Source organism: Triturus cristatus, chromosome 8 (assembly GCF_964204655.1).
Source record: "Triturus cristatus chromosome 8, aTriCri1.1, whole genome shotgun sequence".
NCBI lineage: Eukaryota > Metazoa > Chordata > Amphibia > Caudata > Salamandridae > Triturus > Triturus cristatus.
The window spans coordinates 1,184,571,614-1,184,597,563 of NC_140591.1; the positions used below are offsets into that span (position 1 = coordinate 1,184,571,614).

The 25,950-nt window shown below is 47.1% G+C and overlaps 1 protein-coding gene across 1 annotated transcript in view; it reads left to right on the forward strand.

Moving 5' to 3' along the window:
- Positions 1-25,950, forward strand: part of LOC146805589 (E3 ubiquitin-protein ligase HERC2-like) — a 1,563,844-nt gene that overhangs the window by 839,816 nt on the left and 698,078 nt on the right. Inside the window, 2 exon segments of the mRNA XM_085622871.1 lie at positions 16,482-16,563; positions 16,667-16,838. Of these exon segments, the coding sequence (XP_085478997.1) occupies positions 16,482-16,563; positions 16,667-16,838 (254 nt within the window).

Here is a 25,950-nt window from a genome sequence, read left to right on the forward strand (position 1 = left end):
TGTTAATAGATTTCTCAAAGGTATTACTCACCTTTTCCCTCCTATTCCGTTTATGATGCCGCAGTGGGACTTGAATCTGGTACTTACTTTTTTGATGAGCGCTCCTTTTAAGCCGCTTCACAAATGTCATCTTCGTTTTTAGACTTTGAAGACTGCTCTCCTGGTTGCCATCACCTCCGCGAGGCGCGTGAGTGAGCTCCAGGCTCTTTTCGTGTAAGCCTCCTTTTCTGTCTGTCCATCCGGACAAGGTTGTGCTTCGCACTCGTCCTTCCTTCTTGTCAAAAGTTGTCACTGCTTTTCACATTGGGTAAACTATCACCTTGCCCACGTTCTTTCCGCCTCCGCACCCTTCCAGAGAGGAAGAGAGGCTTCACCGTCTGGACCCAAAATGTGCACTTTCATTTTACATAAATCGCACATAACAGTTCTGGGTGGATGACCAGCTCTTTGTTGGCCACATGGGCGCCAAGAAAGGCTGGGCTGTACAAAAGAGGACTATCTCCCACTGGTCGTCTTGTGTATCAAAGCCTGTTATTCTCTGGCTAAAAAGGGACCTCCAGTCGGGCTGCGGGCCCATTCTCCCAGGGCAACAGCAGCTACTACTGCATTGGGACGTGGTGTCCCCCTGCAAGACATCTGTCAGGCAGCCACGTGGGCCTCGCTGCACACTTTTACTAAGCATTATTGCCTTGACAGTCCAGTCCGGAGAGACGGCTTCTTTGGCCGTTCTGTTCTCCATGACTTTCTGGTGTGATCTTTGTTCGCAGACCCACCACCGGGGTTGGTATTGCTGGGGTATCTATTCTAAGGTAAGGAATCTATCACTAACGTGTCTTTTTCAGATGCACAAGTTGCTTACTTGTGTAACGATATATCTATAAGAGACATTAGTTAGTGATGGATTCCTTACCGCCCCACCCATCCTCCCCGTTCTGCGAACTGATTTCTAGGGTTAAGGTCATCCCTTTCAGGGCCCTGATTTCAATGCACCAGTGGTCAGTATCTTGCATGGCTCAGCATTCCTGGCGCTGAAAGTAGTGTACAGAACTGACGTCAGTGCGCGTGGGCGTGTCTAAGTAGCTCCAGCGACGTCATCTCAGCCACTACGACGCCAGTGACGTACGTGGAGCCGTACGATGACGCCTACCGATGCGCAGGGGTACTGTTGACGAAAATCCAGTCTGACGCTTGGGGATATTCTAAGGTAAGGAATCTATCACCAACTAATGCCTCTTACAGATATATTGTTACACAAGTAAGTAACTTGTGCAACACTACCAATTCAAAGTCCTCCCATTTGGGGTCACTACAGCACCAAGAGTATTTACCAAGTGCCTAGCAGTAGTAGCAGCTTATTTAAGAAGACAACACATTCACGTCTTCCCTTACTTAGATGACTGGTTAATAAAAGCCAAGTCGCAACACAACTGTCTACACCACACTCCAAAAACAGTTCAGCTACTTCATGACTTGGGATTCACTGTGAACCTCACCAAGTCTCATCTGCAACCCTCCAACAAGCAAACGTATCTAGGAGCTACAATAGACACCCGCAAGGCTCCAGCGTACCCCAACCCAGTCAGAATACATGCAAACTCTAATATCACAATTTCAACCGTCAACATTCACTACCAGCCCGAGTGTTTATGCATTTGATCGGAATGATGGCATCTTGCATTCTAATTGTTCCTTACGCAAGCCTACAAACGCGTCCCCTACAGGAATGTTTAGCACGTCAGTGGAACCAGGCTCAAGGTCATTTAAACAATCTGGTGTTGGTGGACAGCTGCACTTATCGCTCTCTGCAGTTGTGGAAATCACAAAACCTTTCCAAGTGGCGGCCATTCATCGATCCGGTTCCACAGATAGTACTAACAGCAGACGCATCCCTCACTGGCTGGGGAGCTCATCTTCAGACACATACCATTTAAGGCATGTAGACACTACAACAAAAGCAGCTCCACATAAACCATCTGGAACTGCTTGCAATTTTTCTAGAACTGAAAGCTTTTCAGACACATCTAGTAGGCAAAACTGTCCTAGTTCGTACAGACCACATGACAGCAATGTACTACAAACAAAAACGGGGAGGGACACACTCTCTACAGCTTTCACGCCTAGCTCAAAGCATTTGGAAGTGGGCCATCCCTCAAAACATATACCTCCTTGCACAACATCTCCCAGGAGTACACAATCAGTTGGCAGATCTACTCAGTCGTCAAAGACAACAGATTCACGAATGGGAACTACATCCCCAAGTACTCCTCCCATTCTTCCAAATGTGGGGCTACCCAGAAATAGATCTGTTTGCCACACACCGCAACACAAAATGTCCAAACTTTGCGTCCAGGTATCCACACCCATTGTCTAAAGGCAATGCGCTATGAATGAAATGGTCAGGAAAATGTGTTTACCCTTTTCCACCTCTCCAGCTAATTCCATTAGTGGTTCGGAAGCTCACTGAACAATCCCTCACAATGATCCTAGTTGCTCCCACATGGGCTTGACAACCATGGTTCACAACCCTGTTGGAACTTTCAATAGTTCCTCGTCACAATCTACACCTCTCCCCCAAGCTTCTCACTAAGAACCATGGAGAGATAAGACATCCAGACCCCAGTCAGCTCAACCTTGCGATCTGGCACCTGAAGTCTTAGAATTTGGCTACCTTAACCTTCCATCAGACTGCATGATCGTCATTAAAAAGGCTAGACGTCCTGCCACAAGAGCATGCTATGCAGCAAAATGGAAACTATTTGCAATTTATTGTACTAAAAACCAAATCAATCCGCTAGATGTCTCAACTCAAAACATAATTTGCTATCTGATACACCTACAACGTGCTAACTTAGCAGAAATGTCTATACGATTACATCTTGCCGCTATAGCGGCTTACCTACAAAACAGACAACACTTGTCTTTGTTTCGAGTACCCGCTCTCAAAGCCTTTATGGAAGGACTCAAAAGAATCATTCCTCCTAGACTTTGACCTTCTCCTGTGTGGAATCTTAATATAGTCCTTACAAGACTCATGGGCCCACCATTTGAGCCTATGCACAGATGCAAACTACAGTTTCTAACCTGGAAAGTAGCCGTCCTCATAGCCATCACATCTCTTAGGAGAGTTGGTGAGCTCCAGGCACTAACCATACAAGAACTTTTTTTTACAAATTCACCAAAATAAGGTGGTTCTTAGGACGAACCCAACATCTTTACCCAAAGTTGTTTCTGCTTTTCATCCCAATCAGTCCGTTGAGTTACCCATCTTCTAACCTCAACCTGACTCAGTAGCAGAACGTGCTCTTCACACATTAGATGTAAAAAGAGCAATACTTTATTACATTGAAAGAACCAAACCTTTTAGGAAGAGAAAACAACTCTTTGTTGCTTTCTCACCACCACATAAGGGCAACCTCATTTCAAAAGCAGGCATTGTGCGATGGATAGTTAAGTGCATACAGATATGCTACCTCAAAGCTAAGCGCACCTTAACAGTTCCCTCTAAAGCGCATTCTACATGCAAAATAGGGGCTTCCATGGCATTTTTAGGAAACATACCCTTAAATGACATTTTCAAAGCTGCAACATGGTCTACACCACACACATTCACAAAACACTATTGTGTAGATGTGATAGCAAAACAACAAGCTAATGTGGGCCAGGCTGTTTTAAGAACACTATTTCAGACTACGGCAACTGATACAGGTTATCCACCGCTTGGGAAAGAACTGCTATATTGTCTATGCTAACGCGTATGATCTACAGCTCATATGCTTCGAACGGAAAATGCTACGTTCGAGGCATGTGGGCTGCTGAATTCATGTCTGTGCATAGATCGCCGCCTAGTGTTGGGTCCGGATGATTGCACATTGTTGTCCTGGAAGAGTCTTCGAAGTATCACGAGATAGGTGGCTCCTCCCCTGGACTACAATGCACATGGGCATCCTCTCCATCCTTAGATTGTTTTTTTCCGCCATTGGGTTCGGATGTGCTTATCTTAGCTCAAGTTCGGAAACTTTAGTTTAAGGCCAAAAGGCCTTAAGATCTCGTCGGTATTGTTCGCGTTCGGTATCGACCAGTTTATTTTGTCTTTTAGTACCTTCTTCACGCTTTTCGGATCCGGTTCGGTCCGAACATCGATCACTGCTAGACGATGGAATCGAGGACTCCTTTCAAGAGATGTCCTTTATGCCATGCGAAATACCCACACGTCGATGTCCATCCGGTGTGCAACAAATGTCTCTCACCGGATCATGATGAGTCGAAATGTATGGCCTGCGCCCGGTTCCGCTCGAAGAAGACTCTGCGGAATCGACGGGCAGCGAGATTGGAGACACAGCAATCGGCGCCTGCCCAGGTCAACATCTTCAGCACCGAGGATGAGGAAGCCGAGAGCGTAGAACACATAGACTCCAGCCACGCTTCCGAACATGAATCCCGATCGGAAGACGATGATGAGGTGATCTTCGAGGACGATGACGTCGTCGACGAGGTAGGAGACTACGATGAGGCCCTCGGGGCCGAGGAAGATAGCTCCAGCGAAGAGCTAGGCCAACCCGTCGATACGGAGGCCGAGAGACAAAGTCGTCATAAGGCTCAGGTCGAGGGATCGCCTGCGGGCCTTACCCAAGATCAGTCGCACAGTTCTTCGGCCCCGCCTCAAGGCCCGGCCTCGATCTTTTCACAGGAGCCATTAATATCAAAGACGACTGGATTTCCTTCAGTGAAACCGAAACCGTCCGTCGCACCGGTTCCATCGAAACCGAAAGTGAAACAGGTTGCGATCGGATCGAAGGCCTCGAAGCCCTCCACTCCTTCGACGCCGGCACAGATCATCGGCACCGAGCACGCCAAAAGAGATTTCGGTGCCGAGCTCACCGCGACGGGTTCCGGCGCCGAGCCAAAGAAGAAGGCCCTCGGTCCCCACAAGGCGCCTCGGCCCCTGGCACCGATGATTACGGCCCAACCCACCAAGGTCAAGGTGGTCGATCCGTCTGCGTCGACATCGAAGGGTGCGGCGCCTGCAAAATCATCGGCTCCCAGGAGCGTCGATACCCACCTTCGGATCGACGACCCAAAGACTGGGAATACGTCGAATACCGCTTCGACGCCTGCCTCCAAGGTGCCTATCGGTTCCAAAGCGCCATCTGCGTTCACCTTGCAACAGGTCTCAGCGTCGTTGCAACGCATCAGGGACCGGGCAACCCTCCAACCTACGTCGGATCCCGAAACGCACAAGGCCGCAAAAGCACACTCGGCGCCGGCGCACATCACATTTGGATTGCCGCCGCCCAAGGCACCGAAAATGTTCGAAATTCGGACACGTGTCCACCAAACACAGTCACTATCCACTGGACACATAGATATCGAGCCTTCGCAGGCACACTTTATCGACGCCGACACTGGTAGGCTGATGCTCCGCAAGCGGAAAATCACACCAGAGAAGGGTTTGGACTCATACAAAATTCCTTTGAAACAAAAACTGCCGGCAGGTTCCGCACCAGTGCTTCATGAAACCTTTCAACCCTTCCTTCAGGACCCACCGTCTTTTTCTCCTACGCATTCAGAAGCAGACGCCGGAGAGGACTATATAGGGGATGATACCACCTACACGGTGGATATCGATCCTGATGATCACATGCAAGACCCAGATCAGGCATGGGATGACCCCACCGACCAGGGTAACGCACCAGATACTCCTGACACGCAGCTTTATAATATAAAGACATCTCCCACAGAGGACACTGCTGCCTTTAATGCCCTCATAGAACGGGCTGCTGCCAATCATGGAGTGGAACTCCATTCTGACACTGTAGAGGAAGACTTCTTAGTGGACACATTCGCCTCCTCTGAGAAAACCGTCAAAACTCTGCCAATGTTGAAGTGAGTTCTAAAACCTGCAAAAGACATTTTTAAAGAAACAACCAGGGCACGGGTGTTGAACCCCAGAATCGAAAAAAAATACAAGCCTGCACCCGGAGACCCAATGTACATTAAGGGTCAGTTACCATTAGACTCCATGGTTGTTGCTAATGCTCGCAAACGAGCACATTCACAAACAACGGGTGATTCTCCTCCCCCCGACAAGGAGTCCAAAGTGCTGGAGACATCAGGCAAAAGGATAGCAGCGCAAGCGGCAAACATCTGGCGCATTGCCAACACCCAGGCACTCCTGGCCCGTTATGATAGGTCACACTATGACACACTAGAATCACTGCTACAACACTTGCCAGATGAATACAAAGAGGCAGCAGAGCTCCTTATCAGAGAGGGACAGCTCCTTACGAATGCGTCCATCAAATGCGCACTGGATGCAGCCGACACTGCAGCAAGGGCGATCAACACAAGCGTAATGTTGAGGAGGCATGCATGGTTAAGACTCTCAGAACAATATCTTAAATCAACCGGTCAACCCAGACTTTTTATCTGGCCCCGAGGTTGACACTACCCTAGAAAAAATTAAAAAAGACACTGAAACTGCAAAATCAATGGGGGCTCTGCAGTCGCAGCAGTTTCGGAGTGGCTCATTTCGTCGCCCCGGGAATAGAGGAGCAGCTAGAGGTCAGGGGTCCCAGCAGCAGTACAATAAAGGGGGTACGCAAAGTACCTATGATAAAACCAATAGAGGTGGATATCGTGGATCCAGCACCAAAGGCAGAGGACGTGGGTACGGCAACACCAGGTCCTCCCCCAAAAACAAACAGTGACGCCTTCTCCCTGCCCCCCGACCACATAACACCTGTCGGGGGGAGACTCCAACAGTTCCTGTCGGTCTGGAATCACCACAGACAGGTGGGTCAGGGATATTATCCAGTACGGTTACTGTCTAGAATTAACGTCCACTCCACCCAACATACCGCCAAAGCACCGTCCTATGTCCGCAGAGCACTTGGCATTATTGCAGCAGGAAGTACTAAGTATGCTGCAAAAAGGTGCAATAGAAGTCGTGCCCGTAAACCAACAAGGGACAGGGGTGTACTCTCTGTACTTCTTAATCCCAAAAAAGGACGGATCTCTCAGACCTATACTAGACCTGAGACCCCTCAACCACTACATTCTGTCAGAGCATTTCCATATGCTCACCCTACAGCAGGTTCTACCGTTACTCAGTCAGGGAGACTTCCTAGCCACACTAGATTTGAAAGATGCGTATTTCCACATACCTACACCCATCGCACAGAAAATATCTCAGGTTCACCATTCAGGATCACCATTATCAGTTCAAAGTTCTCCCCTTCGGAGTAACAACGGCACCCAGGGTCTTTACCAAGTGCCTAGCGACAGTGGCTGCACATCTACGGAGACAGCACATTCACGTCTTCCCTTACCTGGACGACTGGCTTGTTCAGGCAAAGTCAGCCCAGCAATGTGCCAGCCACATGTCCCTCACCATTCACCTTCTTCACGATCTAGGATTCTCACTAAATTACCCAAAATCACATCTTCAACCTGCACACGTACGCCAGTACCTGGGCGCGACCATAAACACTCTGACAGCCACAGCTCAGACAAATTTAGTGAGGATCAACAGCATGCAACTGCTGATCACAAAGTTCAAACCTCAACACTCCCTTCCAGCGCGAGTGTTCATGCAGTTGATAGGCATGATGGCCTCCTGCATTTTCATAGTCCCGCACGCGAGACTACATATGCGTCCGCTTCAGGAGTGCTTGGCACGTCAATGGAATCTGGCTCAAGGACAATTAACAGACCTAGTGTTCGTGAGCGGTCGGGCATACAACTCTCTGCATTGGTGGAATCCACAAAACCTTTGCAATGGCCGACCGTTCCAAGAGCCTGTTCCGCAAATAATACTGACGGCGGACACCTCTCTCCAGGGATGGGGAGCTCATGTACTCAATTACACAGTGCAGGGACTATGGACGACACAGCAAAAGAAGATGCACATCAACCTTCTGGAACTGATGGCAATCTTCCTTGCAATGAAGGCATTCAAAGTACAATTATGCAACAAAGTCGTGTTGATCCGGACGGACAACATGACTGCCATGTACTACATACAGAAGCAGGGAGGAACACACACTCCACAGTTGTCTCATCTGGCTCAGAGCATGTGGAAGTGGGCCATTCAGAGGAACATGTTCCTCATGGCGGAACACCTCCCAGGCAAGGACAACCAGATGGCGGATCTGCTCAGCAGACACAGCCACCAAATGCACGAGTGGGAGCTACATCCATCAGTACTCAAACCGTACTTCCAGCAGTGGGGTCATCCAGAGATAGACCTGTTCGCCACAAGGGAAAACGCAAAATGCCGAAACTTTGCCGCCAGGTTCCCGCACCCACAGTCGCAGGGCAATGCGATATGGATGAACTGGTCAGGCAGATTTGCGTACGCTTTTCCCCCAGCGCCATTAATACCGCTAGTGGCACGCAAACTGCGACAACACTCATTAACACTCATCCTGGTTGCTCCAACGTGGGCACGCCAACCGTGGTACCCCACCTTTCTAGAACTTTCCGTGGTGCCGCATCAAAGGCTGCGGATCACACCCACACTTTTAACGCAGAACCATGGCGAAATTTAGCACCCAGATCCGCAACAGCTGAACCTGGCAATCTGGCTCCTGAAGTCTTAGAGTTTGGCTACCTAAACCTGCCACCTGAATGTATGGATATCATCAAGGAGGCCAGAAGACCCACAACCAGAGCTTGCTATGCGGCTAAATGGAAAAGATTTGTCATTTACTGCAACAACAATGACATTAATCCGCTGGATGCATCCATTCAAAACATCATCTGTTACCTCTTACACTTATACCGATGCAATCTGGCATACACCTCCATACGTATACATCTAACCGCGATAGCAGCCTATCTTCAAAACAGGCAGCACCTCTCTTTATTCAGAGTGCCTGCCATCAAAGCCTTCTTAGAGGGACTCAAACGAGTGATTCCTCCAACACACCCACCAGCACCAGTGTGGAACCTGAATGTGGTCCTCACCAGATTAATGGGTCCACCTTTTGAACCTCTCCATTCATGTGAGATTCAATTCCTCACCTGGAAAGTAGCTTTCTTAGTGGCAATCACTTCGTTGAGAAGAGTTAGTGAACTCCAGGCACTAACCATTCAAGAGCCATTCATACAGGTTCACGCAAACAGAGTTGTGCTACGTACCAACCCCAAATTCATGCCTAAAGTGATATCGCAGTTCCACATGAATCAGACTATTGAACTGCCTGTTTTCTTTCCAAATCCACAAAGTGTCGCAGAGAGAATGCCCCATACACTAGATATAAAGAGAGCCCTCATGTACTATATAGACAGAACAAAGGATTTTAGGAAAACAAAACAACTTTTCGTTGCCTTTTCTCCACAACACAAGGGCAACGCCATTTCCAAAGCAGGGAAAGCCAGATGGATCGTTAAATGTATTCAAATTTGCTATCAAAAAGCGAAACGCACATTAACGATTCCCCCACGAGCCCACTCCACACGAAAGTTAGGGGCGTCCATGGCTTTCCTAGGAAACATTCCTTTACACGAAATATGTAGAGCAGCCACATGGTCCACTATACATACATTTACCAAACATTACTGTGTAGATGTACACTCAAAACAGCAGGCAGCTGTAGGACAGGCTGTTCTCAAAACTCTTTTTCAGACTGCTGCAGCTGGCACGGGCAGCCGCCGCTAATGGAGGGACTGCTATATAATCTATGCACAGATATGAATTCAGCAGCCCACATGCCTCAAACTTAATATGCTACTTACCAGTATGCATCTGTTCTTGGCATGTAGGGCTGCTGACATTCATATCGCCCACCCTCCTCCCCGGCGCCTGTAGCGGCTGCAGCACTCAGAATTACTGTATAGCATGGTCACCACTTACTGTATCTACTCCATAACTGCCACAATGGCGAAAAACAATCTAAGGATGGAGAGGATGCCCATGCGCACTGTAGTCCAGGGGAGGAGCCACCTATCTCGTGATACTTCGAAGACTCTTCCAGGACAACAATCTGCAATCATCCGGACCCAACACTAGGCGGCGATCTATGCACAGATATGAATGTCAGCAGCCCTACATGCCAAGAACAGATGCATACCGGTAAGTAGCATATTCATTATCCAGTATGCATCTGTTCTTGGCATATAGAGCTGTAGATTCATATGCACCCACCCGCCTCCCCGGGTACCTTTACCTGTTGCAGTATTATCTTTCTTAGATACACTATATATGGACATCACTTTCTACTCTTACTAACTCCATCATCACCCTTACGGCAAAACAATCTAAGGATGGAGTAGAAGCCCATGCGCACTATCACCAAAAGTAGGAGTCACCTACCTTGTGACTACAAAGAATTCTTCGAAGAAAAACAAAGTGCAAACATCCGAGCCCAACACCACATGGCGATCAATGCTAACCCATAGGAATCTACAGCTGTATATGCCAAGAACAGATGCATACTGGGTAAGTAGCATTTTCCTTCTGGTTTTTCATAGGAAAGGAAAAATTGCGAGAGTAGTGTCCTCCTTGGATCTTAGGCAACTCTACAAATATTTAAAGAAGCAGTTATTTAGTATGGTGATTCTAAAAAAAGTATTGTTGTTGCTAGAAGACTGAGAGTTCATGGCTCCATGGACTTGCAGGATGCTTACTTCCATATTCTCATTTGCCCTCAAACATTTAATATTCCTCAGATTTGAGGGAACCAGATACACTATCAATTCAAGGTACTGCCTGTCTGCCTCAGTTTGGCACCAGGAATATTTCTTCCTGTTCTTGGACGCCTGGTTAATCAAATAAAATACTTTTCTCATGGCACAAAAGTCCCCAGAAGCACAAACCTGTTAATCAATTGGGTCTGTCGATCAACATAGTCAAATATCAGTCGCAACCTACAGCCTTTATTCAGTTTCTAGGGGCTACCCTAAATCTAAAGTAGGCAAGGCTTTTCCATCGGAGGAGAAAATAATATATCTTTTGTCCTTTTCTCAGCCGATTCAAAAACTGACAGGTCTTCACTTGAATTTCTTTCTGGGCATTTTGTTGCTGTGCATTCTGCTGATCCCATTCTGCAGAATATGGTTGCGCCCATTGCAGGAAGAGTTGGATGATCAATCGCTCCCAATTACTGTAAACTTGTCTATCAATCAAAATAATGGCCAAGATTAAATATGCTTTATAATTGTGATCAGACTGCTAATATCTCATACTAGTATTAGCCTGTAAATAACAAAGAATTCACTTTGTCCTGACCATAGATGCAATGATGGAAGGGTGTGGCATTCACGTTCAAGAAAGAGACGCAAATCGGCCATTGGTTGTCGCAGGAGTAGGGCCTTTGAATAAATGTCTTATAGCTCACAGAACTGCAAAATAGATTGCAATAGCTCGTTTCAAGGTGAAAAAAAGTGTCAGTACTGGTGAGTACTGCTTCGGTGTTGGACGATACAGCATGGAATATTGCTCAAAGCAGAACACCTCCTAGGAGTCGGCAGCAAGAGGGTGGATGCCCTCAAACAGGTGGGTCAGTATTTCTCACAAGGGGGAGTTGAATCAGGATCTGGCTAACATGATCTTTGCCAGTGGGGTCATCGGACTGCAGATCTATTTGTGGCACCATCGAAAAGATAAAGCTTGTTCTTGTAATTATGCAAGACCTTTGCATACTCCTTTCCACTGTTATCTCTTGTCCTGAAACCTCAGCAAAGCCAAGACAGAACTGACTATTCCACTCATATCTTCTTTGTTGGCCCGACAATATTGACTTTTGGATCTCCTCCACCTCGTTGAGGGATTAGCCCAAACTGTTAAGAGAACAACATGATGTACTATTGGACAGGATGGCAAGATTCTCCTTGATGACGCAGCCTCCTTGTACGCATGGCTCCTTAATACCTAGAGTGTGCATACTTTGATATTCCTCTGAAGTGCCATCACATTATACCTCAAACCCCAGGTTTCTCTACAACAAAAACATATAAGGCAACATGGAAACATTTTTGTATTTGGTTCGGGGATAATGGTTCCCATCCAAATTCATCTCAACCACACCAGATATTTCTGTATCTCTTGCCAATAGGGCAATCTGATTTGAAATATGGCTCCATTAGAGTACATTTGATAGCCATCTTATTTCGACTGTCGAATACTCCTCTCTGCATTCCAGTAGGATCATTAAAGATTTCCCAATAGGTTTGTTAAGTGTCTTTAAAGCTAGGCACCCTTCAATGTTTCAGTTTAAAAAAAACCAATTTGAACCCCTTCACAAAGCTGATATAAAATTTGAACTGATTAGACTGTTCTACTGATGGCTTTTACGTCCGCTAGATGAGGGAGAAAGATCCATGCTTTCATGATCAGACCTCTGTTCCTAGGCTTCCGAAAAGGTGGTTCACTCTTCTTCACCAACCCAAAGTTGATTCTGATATTGCATCCTGTCTTTCACCAGCCAGTAATGCTCAAAGCATTCTTCCCAAATCCCCCTTCTATTGTGGAACAAGTGCTGGATTCCTTAGACATTCACAGATGCCTAAAATTCTGCATGGACCGTACTAAATCTTTCTGTCAACATGACCAACTCTAGGTAGCCTTTGATGCTGACAAAGAAAGGGGTATGTTCCCAAAAAAAGGAAAAGCCAGATGGATTGCTTTGCAGTTGTACTTTGTCCTGGTCGTTCCCTAGTTAGTGCTGCATCAGCTCATTGTACAAGGGTAGTGGTGGCCCCTGCAGGCCTTTATGATGGTATTCCTCTAATGGACATCTGTAGAGATGCAACATGAGTCAGGACACTTTTACAAAACATAACTGCCAGGATGTGGATGCTATCAGAGGCAGCCGTTAGTCAGGCTGTTTTACGTCATATTTTCTAGTAAGGTGAACCTCTTCTCACATTTGTATTTTTTTTTATATAGCTGTAATTCATTTAGTAATCTCACAGTATGGTATGCATTAATTTTCCATGAATTGTATGTGACATACTGCTTGCTATTCTGATTCAAGCATGTGAATCTATGAAAGATCTAATGCCGGAGAATAAATAAATTACTTAACTGTGACTGCAGTTCTTCAAAGAATGGTATCTTTAAAGGATTCACATTTTACCCTTCCTCCTCATTGATCATAGGCTTTTTCTGTTTCTGTCCTTTCACACTAGTGCTATCGAAATCAGTACTATTTAAGTCTGGGATGAGAGTGAAGGTCAGTTCACTCTCACCTCAATGGCTGAAGTTTGGGTTGCATTTCTAATGAGTACTCTGGGTTACTAAAGGACATGTTTTTCATGTTGTTTCTAATGAATTTTCTGTTTGCTGCTCTGAGAATATTACTATGGGACTCCCAGCTTGAGAACACAGAATTATTAATGCATGTGAATCTACAAAAGATACATGTGCTAGGGAACTGTATTTACATGTAACTTATTTCTTACAGGATGAAGAGTGCAGAGCATTTGGTTTTCATACATTATGGCTAACAGGTCTGTCCCAACAAAGGACGCCACCAGCCCAAACAGATTATTAAGCACAAAGAGCGAAAATATGCAATAGTATAACTGTATATCAGCCGTTGCCAGAACCCCTTCTTACATTGATTTAACTTATTTGCTATATTGGGAGAGGAGCTCTCTTAACGGCTAGGGCGGTCGACCTCGAATCTGGGGAACTGGGTTCGAGTCTTGGCAATGACGCTGAACATCCTGTGATTCTGGGCAAATCACCTAATCTCCCGGTGCCTAACAAAAATGAATGTGTCCTCATGTAATGCAACTGGTGGTATGTAAAGCGCTCTGATACCCAATTCGAGTCAAGTTCGCGCTATATAAAACTCTGTCAAATAAAAAAAAAAACATTTTTTTTTAAATTCCACTCAGCCTGAAGTTTCTTGATATTTCTGCCAAAAAAAGTTCAGGAGTTTTCTCAAACTGTCTCTTTGTAGGATACTCTGGAGTGAATAAAAGATAGGTGGTGAAGAAAAGAACCATATCAAGATGATCAGGCCTCTGCATGAAAATGTGCTAAGTGTTAGCTATGAAGCAACCGATAAAGTGCTGTTGACTCATTCCACCATGATGAAGGTCGCTATGAAGGCATTTGGGCTTGTTTTGGACCTCTGCCTTGCTGTTGTCCAAGCATCATTGCACATGTTCATGAAACACTACTGCCTTGACAGCCAGCTCCAACGGGAAGTACATTTTGCTTGCTCAGCCCTACAGGACTTTAATTTCTGAAGCCACTCCCCAGACTCTCCGTCCTTGGGTGGTATTGCTATGGCATCTGTTCATAAGGTGATAAATCTGCAGTTAGAAATTTCAGGGTTATCTTAAGAACAATTTAATTACTTTTGGTAACGCTGATAATGGTGGATACTGTGTCTAATTGCAGATTACTCATCGCCTTCCTACCTGACCATTCAGTAGAGTGGACTCTCAAAGATCATAAAAAGTTTCCATGCTAAATTTTGGCACGCTGTGACCTATAATGTGTTGGATGGACTCAGTGTGAGAGTGCAAAGTAGAAAGGTAAGAAACTGACTCCAGCATGCATGGGTGTCACTTATGAGGATGTCCTCTGTCACTTAAGATGCGTTACTGAATCATAGCGGAGCCACATGGCACCACCTGTTGGCACTTTGAATCTTAGGTGACTCTATTGTCTGGATCTAGCGTGGTGCCTGGAGATATTCTTAAGGTGAGGAATCTGCGCTTAGAGTACACACCAGGAAGAGACTTACAGAAAGTAACTTGTTCAACAAGACAACCACCACAATTACCAACAATATTTTTAGTAATCCAGAGGCAGCGTCCTTAACAGAGTCTGTATAAGAGAAAGGTAACTACAAATGTACTCATCACCTTCAACCCTAGTGACTTTAAAACCTCTGTCTATTTCCTAAGTACACACTGCTGGTGGATGGGTGTTCAGGTGACTTGTCTTCTAGTAATTACATCTTTACAGTCCTTCCAACAGATAATATAGTTGAGGTATTATCTTCCATTCTTTTTACCCAATCTCTCAAACATGTTGATTAATTCATTTAATTTTTCCTCTCAACTGGGTTGATAGTCCCAGGCAAATAAAGTAATCGTCGGAATGTGGGCAATAGTTTTGTTCACTCTTATCCCTGTTTGAGATTAGTCAGAAGATCCAGCTGTCTGCATTATTTCAAACTTCACATCATTCCAGAGATCGAGAACAATTGTGGTTTGAACCCTAATAGCTCATTGAATCTTCAGAGTAACTGGAAAAATAAGTGTGTTTGATCGGTTCTTTACTGGATTCACCACAGTAAATAAGGAAGAAGCAGCTGCAAAAGCATAGCTTTACCGTGGTTCATTTTCTGCATTAAAATCTGTTATGCTTTCCCTCATGAAAGAATTCTGAGGACTTTTATACCACTTCTGCATTATCTTGAGGAGTACTGATAGTGTAGATGCCAGAAATCTGTCAAGCAGCATCCTGCTTTTCACTCTACTCAGTCAGAAAGCACTGCAGCTTAGATGTGAATGTAAGGCAAGAGGAACATTGTTCCATTGCAAGTGTTTTGGCAGAAGTATTCATCCTAAGCCTTCTGTTGTATAAAGTTACATTGAGGGTGTAATGTTTGTCTACTTTCTGCTGAATTCCATTAGAAGAAGAATTGCATTAGAAGACATTTTTATACTTACAATTATGTAATGCTTTTCTCAAGGCAATACTAGTTGGGCATTTACGCATTTCTTATATTTATTTTTAACTCTGTTTTTCACACTTGTTTCTCTGTTAAGGAGAACTGACTTCATGAATATGGTTGCCACTTTTATGGGGGTGTAATGTCACTTCTGTTAGTGACATTTGTGCTGCTGTCTATTGACTGTGAAATTTCCAAGATTTTTATACCCATTCTGATACAAGAATATGTTAGGTCAGTAATTTGCGGCATGGTGGATTATACATCACAAAAAGCATTGCCTAATGTAAGAAACACCCTGTTCAGTCATATGAAATGCGTTCCAATGGATTATGGTTTACTGTGCTCATATTGCTGGCCACATTGTTTATTTTGAACACAACTTCCTGTATTTTTTATTCATAACAGTGTACTAAAAACAGCTTTAAAAATGTACTTGAAGCACAAGTGTGTGATAGGAACAGATATTGTATGTATCTTTCGGGCAAGATGGCCTTTTCATTTTAAACTTCAGTACTCTTTGACATATATATTGAGGACTGGAGGTTAATAAATCTCGCCACAATTAAAAGAAAACTTCCATGTTTTGGTGTTAATTTCAAATGTACTCTCTAAAGTGGTAGGCACTAGTGCACTTCAAAGGCTTCTATGAGACGGAGGAGCACACAAAGGTGATGCTGTTGAACTATAAAAATAATATGCATTATAGACTTATTTTGTTGACTAGATTGAAGGAACAGTTGATATTACAGTTTGAAAAAAAAGTTTACATTTGCCCATAATTTCATTTACTACCATCCTGTGTCTTTCATTCTTTCTTTCATTTATGTTTTGCTCTAGGTGAAAGTTCTCCTTGGTCACAGAGTGATTCAGGTGGCTTGTGGAAGTAGAGATGCTCAAACATTGTCACTGACAGATGAAGGTACTTCCATAATGCACTGTTTTAGAATCAATTACTTATTTATTCATTCTCTTACAATAAAGGTTAGGCATTGCAACTGCTTAACTCTCTCTTTGATTTTTAGGCCTGGTGTTTTCTTGGGGAGACGGTGATTTTGGCAAGCTTGGCCGAGGAGGAAGTGAAGGTTGCAACATACCACAGAACATCGAAAGACTGAATGGACAGGGCGTTTGTCAAATTGAGTGTGGAGCTCAGTTCTCTCTGGCCCTGACCAAATCTGGAGTTGTCTGGACATGGTGTGTAGAAAAAACTATGTTATGAACACTTTTTGGCAAATATGATCATTTTCTAATAGCTAGATGTTATCACAAATTAGTATTATGTTCGGGTTGAAATAAAATGTCTGTAACATAGGATCTTCATCGAAGTCATAAATGTCAGAATCATTGCCTCACTGCATTCAGGGGCTTTAGAACACTTCCAATCAATGTGTATGCCCATATATCCACAAAGGGGGTCCAACCTATTTAGATGTTGTGGAACACCCTCCAAAAGCCTATGGCAGGCTTGTTTTCCTGAATTTAAGACTAATAGTTGTGCCAGAAACATTTTCTCAAAACAACATTGCAGCACCCATAGTCTCAATTGCTGCTTACATTTTATGAGGAAAAGGTGAGCCTGATAGGCTTACAAGAGCTAGAAATGCACCATGTCCCTTTCAGGCTCATTGGGTTTCCACTACCCATGATTCCTCATAGTGGCTGTGTCCTCAGAGGTTTTTTCCTGACTTGTCTCAGAGGGATCCTGGAACCCCTGGGTGTTTTCATAGGTGTTTTCCTCTGATATTTTTGTCTCCGAATTCTCTCTTTTGCTTCAACTCTGTCTTTTACATTAGTGGTTCTTCCCCATCAGAATGTGTTCTCTGTTTGATACGTATGACGAGTAGATAGATTTGCAGAACAGAAGGTTCGTGGAATATGAGCTGCAGATTACACAATTGTGCATAGATCGCCATCTAGTGTTGGGCCCGGATGTTTGCAGTTTGTTTTTCCTCTTGGAAAGTCTTTGGAAGTCACGAGGTCGGTGACTCCTCCTTTGGATCGTATTGCGCATGGGATTCGGCTCCATCCTCAGATTGTTTTTTTCCGCCATCGGGCTCGGATGTAATCTTCGCGCTCCGGTTCCGAACAGCTTCCAGTTAGATGATTGACGCGCAATCCTCACCCCAAACCGCGGTATTGTTTCTATCGCGATCTCTCCTACTCGACGCGCCTTCTCATCGGCACAGACCTTCGGTTCCAGTCGTCGACGGCGGCCTTCGGGCCTCTCCAAGCTTCGGTCCTGGGTAATGGAAAGGACTCCATTTAAAAAGTGCCCTTGATGTGGGTCCAAATTTCCCCACACCGATCTCGACTAGGTATGCAATCTCTGCCTCTCCCCTGAACACGAGGCTCGAGACTGACCGGCGTGTAAGTCCTTCCGGTCCAAAAAGACTATTCGGGACCGAAGAGCCAGAAGAACTATGGCGCACTCCTCGACGACGATTCCGGACGACATCTTAGGAGAAGGCATAGATGCTCCAGAGCGTTACACCGAAGAGGGCCTCGTCAGCGCTTCCGAAGCCGACGACTTAGATGTGGAGGACATCACCCCGGCGCAGAGGGTCGTGAGGACTGATCCCCCCCCCACACCCCTGCCGGCTCCGAAAAAGGCTCCGGTCACACCTTTGCCTCCGGGCCTAGGCAAGACCAAGGACACTGCTTCCAACACCGCACCTTCGGGCCCGGTAAAGAAGCCAAGCAAGCCTTCCGGCGGCTCGGGCTCGAGCCCGCCTATCGTCGGTGCCGATAAACACGCTTCGGCACCGAAAAAGAAGCCGACCTCCATATCGACACCGAGCCCCGCACCGAAGCACTCTGGGTCGAAACCAAGCTCTTCGGCACCGACACCACCTTCGGTGCCGACCAAAGCACACAAGGCCACCGGCACCGACACTTCGAGGCCGAAACCCATCTCGGCGCCGACCAAGCGTCCGGAGGTTCCCAAACCAGGTTCCAAACAACGAACCGGCACAGAAAAGCCTAAAATGCCAACAGCCCCGACGCCTCCGGACGGACCAACTTCACCGGACTTATTTACACCGGATCCCTTGCAAAAAACACTCACCAAGGATCCAAAAACTGGACATTTGGAGAAACCTGCTTCACCTCCGCCTCCAAAGAATAAGGACTCTGCTACCTCTCCGTTCAGAATACCTTCCCCACCTCTTCCACCTCCTCCACCTTCCCCACCTCCACCCCCTCTGCCTTTTCCACCCCAACCTCATCGTTCTCCCACCCCTTCTCCACAAGATGATGATCACGGGGACCCATATGATGACATAGGGGATGTCCCCCAGGACCTACCCACAGGGGACCCCACCCCTACAGGATCCCCAGACCCATGGGACGACTACAATATTGCTGATATCCCCAACGTCCCACAAGATGATCTTTACCCCTCCAGACCATCTCCACCAGAAGACTCATTGGGGTTCCACCATCTACTGCAAAGGGCGGCACACTATCACGGGGTAGACTTGCATACCGACCCCGTGGAGGAAGATTTCCTCCTCGACACATCCAACACCACACATAGGTCTACCTCCATATTACCTATGCTTAGAAGGAGTGGTAAAGCATGCTCCAGAAGTTTTTAAGGACCCAGTTAGGGCCAGGGTCATTAACCCGTACATCGAGAAAAAATACAAAGCTGCCCCCACAGATCCCTCCTACATCAGAGGGCCAGAGCCACTAGATTCTCTAGTGGTATCCACTGCACGTAAAAGGGCAAATTCCCAGGCGTCAGGCGAAGCACCACCACCTGACAAAGAGTCAAAGCTACTGGACGCATCAGGAAAGCGCACTGCGTCACAAGCAGCCAATATGTGGCGTATCGCCAATACTCAAGCGCTATTGGCCAGATATGACAGGGCACATTATGATGAGTTGGAAAGCATAATGCACCACCTCCCTGAAAAATATAAAGCTAGGGCCAATGAACTAATTCAAGAGGGTAAGACTATTACTAACACCTCTATATGCTGTGCCTTAGATGCAGCAGACACAGCTTCCAGGGCCATCAATACCAGCGTCCTCCTCCGTCGCCATGCTTGGGTAAGAATATCAGGGTTTAAACCGGAGGTACAAGCCTCCATCCTTAACCATCCCTTTGACCAGGAACATCTATTTGGCCCAAAAGTGGATGAGGCCCTAGAAAAAATGAAGAAGGATACGGATAGGGCGAAGTCCATGGGAGCCTTACAGTCACACCCTCCTAGACGCTCCTTTTGCCGCTCTTCCTTTCGAAGTACATCTAGAGGCTACTCCTCAGACACCGCGTCCACTTCATACAAATCCCCTACTCAGTCCACCTTCACGAGGGGTTATCAAAGAGGCGGCTATCGGGGTAACAATAATAAAGGCAGAAGCAAAACAAACAACGCCCGCTCTGCCACAGCGCCTACCTAATGACTTCCCCCCCTGCCCCCCCAGACCGTTCCACTCCGGTCGGGGGCAGACTCCAACATTTCCTTCCTGTCTGGGCTACCATCACCTCAGACAAATGGGTAACACAAATAATTCGGTCAGGCTACTGCCTAGAACTAAAATCTACCCCCCCCCCCCCAAACATTCCACCCAGGCAGCGCCCAATGTCACAAGAACATTTAATACTCCTAAAGCAGGAGGTAATGTCCCTCCTACAGAAACAGGCAATAGAACCCGTTCCTACCAACCAACAAAACATGGGAGTCTACTCCCTATATTTTCTCATACCAAAAAGGGCCGAAACTCTGCGGCCCATCCTAGATCTCCGGCCCCTAAACACATACATACACTCAGACCATTTTCATATGGTAACGCTTCAGCAGGTACTTCCGCTCCTCTCCCAAAACGACTTTTTGACCACCTTAGACCTAAAAGACGCTTATTTCCACATTCCAGTGCACAAAGCTCACCGGAAGTACCTCAGATTTGTAGTGGACGGACAACACTTCCAATTCAAAGTGCTCCAGTTTGGATTCACAACAGCGCCAAGGGTATTCACCAAGTGCCTAGCAGTGGTGGCAGCACATTTGCGAAGACAACAAATCCACGTCTTCCCATACTTAGACTGGCTGATAAAAGCCAGGTCATACAATCAGTGTGTACAACACACGTCTACCACCATTCAACTACTCCACCAGCTGGGCTTCACAGTAAACCACCAGAAGTCCCATCTCCAACCATCCCACATAAAACAATACCTACTTGCCACCATAGACACCTCAAGAGCACTAGCCTACCCCAATCCTGCCAGGATTGCAAGATTCAAGCTCTACGCACAAACTTCATAGCACAACACTTCCTTCCAGCTCGAGTGTTTATGCAACTAATAGGGATGATGGCCTCTTACATTTTCATAGTGCCTAACGTAAGACTCCAGATGCGTCCTCTCCAAGAGTGCTTAGCGCGCCAATGGAACCAGGCCCAGGGTCAATTAACAGATCTGGTGTTGGTAGACTGTCGCACCCATCGCTCTCTGCAGTGGTGGAACACCACAAACCTTTCCAAAGGTCGACCGTTCCTGGACCCGGTTCCTCAAATAGTACTGACAAAGGACGCATCGCTCTCCGGCTGGGGAGCTCATCTTCTACATCTCACCACACAGGGCAAGTGGACACCTCAACAAAAGTTACTCCATATCAACCATCTGGAGTTACTAGAAATCTTCTTAGCCCTAAAATCTTTTCAAACTCAAATTTCAGGCAAGGCAGTCCTGATCCGAACAGACAACATGACAGCCATGTATTATATTCAAAAACAAGGCGGCACACACTCTCCACAGATCTCGCACAGAGCATATGGAGATGGGCAATCCCCAGAAAATCTTTCTCCTAGCTCAGCATTGTATTGTATTGTATTGTATGAAGATTTGTATAGCGCACAGTTGCAATTGCGACCCAACGGGTATCCAGGCGCTCTGACCAGATGGTTAAATTATTGCTGATACGGCAGATGAAAACATCAAACTACTGGAAAGAGCCAGGTCTTGAGGTTCCTTCTAAATTCCATTAATGGCTGCGTCTGCCTAAGTTCCAATGGAAGCGCGTTCCAGCTTTGGGCCCCAACTACACTAAAGGCCCTCCCTCCCAGCCTTGCCCGTTTGAACCTAGGCTGTGCCAGCAGGTTGGCCGTGGATGACCGCAACTGCCTTACGGGGGAATACCTTGAGAATTGTTCCTGAAGTGGGACCGGCCCTGTTCCGTGGAGTGCCTTATGGACCAGACATAAGGACTTAAAGAGGACCCTCTCTTTGACTGGCAGCCAGTGCAACTCCCTGAGTGCCTGACTAGAAGATGAATCAAGCTTGCGACCGAGTGCCAGCTTGGCGGCGGCTGACTGGACTCTCTGTAGCCCCTGCAAGATGTATTGGGGGGCTCAGAGATACAGTGAGTTGCAGTAATCCAGCCTGCTGAGAATGGTGCTTCTGACGACCGAGTTGCGAGATTCGGCAGGCAGCAGCGGAAGGATACGGCGTAGGAGTCGCAGTAAGCCGAAGCAGGCACTCGTGGTTTTGCTCGCCTGGGAGTCCAGCTGGAGATTATTGTCAAATAGCACTCCCAGATTTCGTACTCTTGCGGCTGGTATCAGTGGGGTCGCGTCTGGGACGAGCCTAAAGTCCATTGGCAGATGGTGAGTCGGTTTCATAGGCGCAAAGAGCAACAGCTCGGTTTTATCCCCATTGAACTGTAGGCAGTTTCTCTGGAGCCAGTCCGTGGTCTGCCTCATGCAGCTCTGGAACTGTTCCAAGGGGACTGCATGTTTGCCTTCTAAAGAAAAGGCCAGCTGGGTGTCATCTGCGTAATTTATCAGCTCCACCCCGAACGCCTTGATGATAGGAAATAGCGGCTGCAAGTATATGTTGAACAGGGTGGGGCTGATGCTGGAACCCTGTGGAACTCCAAAGTTCACGGGGGTGTTCTCTGAGGCAAAAGGACCCATAGTCACCATTTGGTGTCTCCCTGCTAGGTAGGATCGGAGCCACTTTAGTGCCTGACCTCCCACCCCCGACTCCCTCAACCGGCCCAGCAAGATGGTATGGTTCACGGTATCGAATGCGGCTGACAGGTCCAGGAACACCAATACGGCGGTGCTCCCTGTGTCAGCCCGCACTCGCATCGAGTCCAGCATGGTAACTAAAGCTGACTCGGTGCCGTGGCCGGGGCGGAAGCCGAACTGGTCTTTGTCCAGCAGCAGTTTGGCCTCTAGGTAGTTCGAGAGGGACCTGCTCACCGCTTTCTCTAAGATTTTGATGGGGAATGGGAGGAGAGAGATGGGTCGGAAGCTGGCCGGAACAGTTGGAGCTAAATTAGTTTTTTTGATGAGGGGAGAAACAACCGCCTGTTTCCAGCTATCCGGGACCAGACCCTCTTCCAATGACTGATTGCAGATCTGGCGTAACCAGGGGAAGGTTGGATAGCCATATAACTTCCATGCCCTCTGAGGCAGAAGGTCAAGGGGAGAGCCAGACGAGATGGTGAGTGCCGTATTGACAAACGACGCATCCGAGAAGAGTGGGAAGCTGGTCAAATGACACACCTCCCCTGACCTATCAAGGGCCAACCCCTTCCCAGATATCTCTGTCGCACTGTCAGTGTCCCTAAAGAGATTGGTAATCTTTGTTACCTTGTCCTTAAAGTAGGTGGCGATCTCGTCGCACAACCTCTTTGAAGGAACAACTTTATTTTCAAGGCAACAAGGGGCCGATAGGGATTTCACAATTCTGAACAATTCCCTGGTCCCATTAGGGGCATTCACTATGGAATTAGCGAAATAGCTGGCTTTACGCTCCTTGATATGCTGCTTGTAGCTGCTCTGTGCAGATCTCAATGCCAGCTTGTCCCTGGCTAGGAACCCCTTCCTCCACTTTCTTTCGGCCTGTCTACAGAGCTGTCTCAATTGTCGCAAGTCATCATCATACCAAGGCGCAGATGGCCTGCTCCTTACTCTTATCTTTCTTTTCGGGATGAGAAGGTCCAGCTCGTTGGTGATGAACTTGTGGTAGGCGTTATAGTTTGCCTCCACGGGTCTGGAGGCATGAAAGAGGCTGACTGTTGGTGGAGTTAGTAACTAGCCCGTTTTGGCCAGTTTAGTCCAGTCTCTGCCCACTCTAAATTCTGCCGCTGTTTTAGCATGAGGTGGGGTAGTTGTTTGCAGTATCTTGAATTGAATACAATGGTGATCTGTCCAGATGAGCGGCAGGACATTTAAGAGTTCAGCCCCCATCTTACTGGCAAACAATAAATCCAATGTATGACCTCCTTGATGGGTAGGAGAGGTGACTAGTTGGTGAAGTCCTAAACCGAGGCAGGTCGACGTCAAGTCCCGCAATTGGTTCTTTGTGCCAACATTTTCCCACCAGTTAAAGTCACCTAGGACAATCATTTTGGAGTGTGTAAGTGCCAGATTGGTGATCAGGTTCAGGAGTGGTTGCGTTGGAGTGTGCAGCCCTGGAGGGCGATAGCAAAGCAGGCCCGTAAGTAGATTTCCTCTATCGCCGTGAAGCGAGAAGGCCATTGCTTCGACTCCCTCCAGCTCGTCCGTATGTAACCGGACGGGGCGGAATTCCTCCCTATAAATAATTCCCACCCCTCCTCCCCTGCCCCCCTGTCTGGGCTTATGCAGACATTTAAAGCCCTCAGGGCAGGCCAAACCAATCTCCACTACTGCATCTTCCCTAGCCCAGGTTTCTGTGAGGAAGAGTACGTCCAGCGCCAGATCCTCTATTAAAAGTGCGATTTCTGTATGGTGCTTGACCAGGGATCTGCAGTTCAGCAACGCACAGTTAAGGGAGCTCGGCTCCTTCGAGCGTCTGGAGCCCGCCCTCCTTCCCGGGTTAGAGAGCAGTGCAGCAAGCTTGGTCTGGGAGGGTGCGGTGTACTCCGAACTTCTCCCTATCTCCAGGAGCTGTGACCTGGTATACTGGTGTCTTACCTTGACGCCGAAAACTAGGTCCTGTGTCGTCCTGGGCTCGTCCGGGGCGCGAACGGGCGCAGACGGGCTTGCCTCTGGCGCGCCAGCGGCGCCCCCGCTGCGCACGCGCGCTGCGCGCTTGCATGGTGCTCATTTTTATGGCCAATCCCCCGTTGCCCAGCATGTCCCAGGAGTCCAAAACACAGTGGCAGATCTGCTCAGCAGGCAGACACAACAGATCCACGAATGGGAGCTTCACCCGTACTTTCAAATGTGGGGGCATCCACAGATGGACCTCTTCGCCACCCACGAAAACGCCAAATGCCCAAGCTTCGCCGCCAGATACCCACACCCATTGTCCAAAGGACATGCGATGTGGATGAACTGGTCAGGCAGATTTGCGTACGCTTTTCCGCCTCTCCCACTCATTCCACTAGTGGTGCGCAAACTACAACAACACTCCCTCACACTAATCCTAGTAGCTCCAACGTGGGCCAGACAACCGTGGTATACCACACTGCTGGAACTATCTGTAGTACCGCACCAAAAACTACACCTCTCTCCACACCTCTCAACCCAGAACCATGGAGAGATCAAACACCCGGACCCAGCACAGCTCAACCTTGCGATCTGGCTCCTGAAATCCTTGAATTTGGATACCTAAATCTTCCCCCTGACTGTATGAACGTCATCAGAGAAGGTAGAAGACCTACCACTAGAGCGTGCTACGCCGCTAAGTGGAAACGTTTTGTTGTTTATTGCCATAACAACACCATCAATCCACTGGACGTGTCCATTCAACACATCATAGGCTACTTACTCCACCTACAGAGGTGCAATCTGGCCTGCACGTCCATTCGACTACACCTCGCAGCTATTGCAGCTTACCTACAAAACAGGCAACATCTATCACTCTTTAGAGTGCCTGCCATCAAAGCCTTCATGGAAGGCCTTAAAAGAATAATTCCCCCCCAGAGTGCCACCCTCACCTGTGTGGAACTTAAATATCGTTCTCACAAGGCTAATGGGGCCTCCCTTCGAACCTCTGCACAAATGCGAACTACAATTCCTAACATGGAAAACCGCTTTTCTTGTAGCCATCACTTCCCTTAGAAGGGTCTATGAGATACAAGCACTTACCATTCAAGAACCCTTTCTCCAAATGCACCACAGCAAGGTTGTTCTCCGTACCAACACAAAATTCCTCCCTAAAGTCATTTCTCCTTTTCACCTAAATCAAACAGTAGAACTACCAGTATTTTTCTCGCAACCACAGACCGTTGCAGAAAGGGCTCTTCACACACTGGATGTCAAACGAGCCTTACTCTACTACATTCAAAGAACACAACCTTTCCGTAAGCCCAAACAACTTCTTTCTCTCCACCGCACAAAGGCAACCCCATCTCAAAATCAG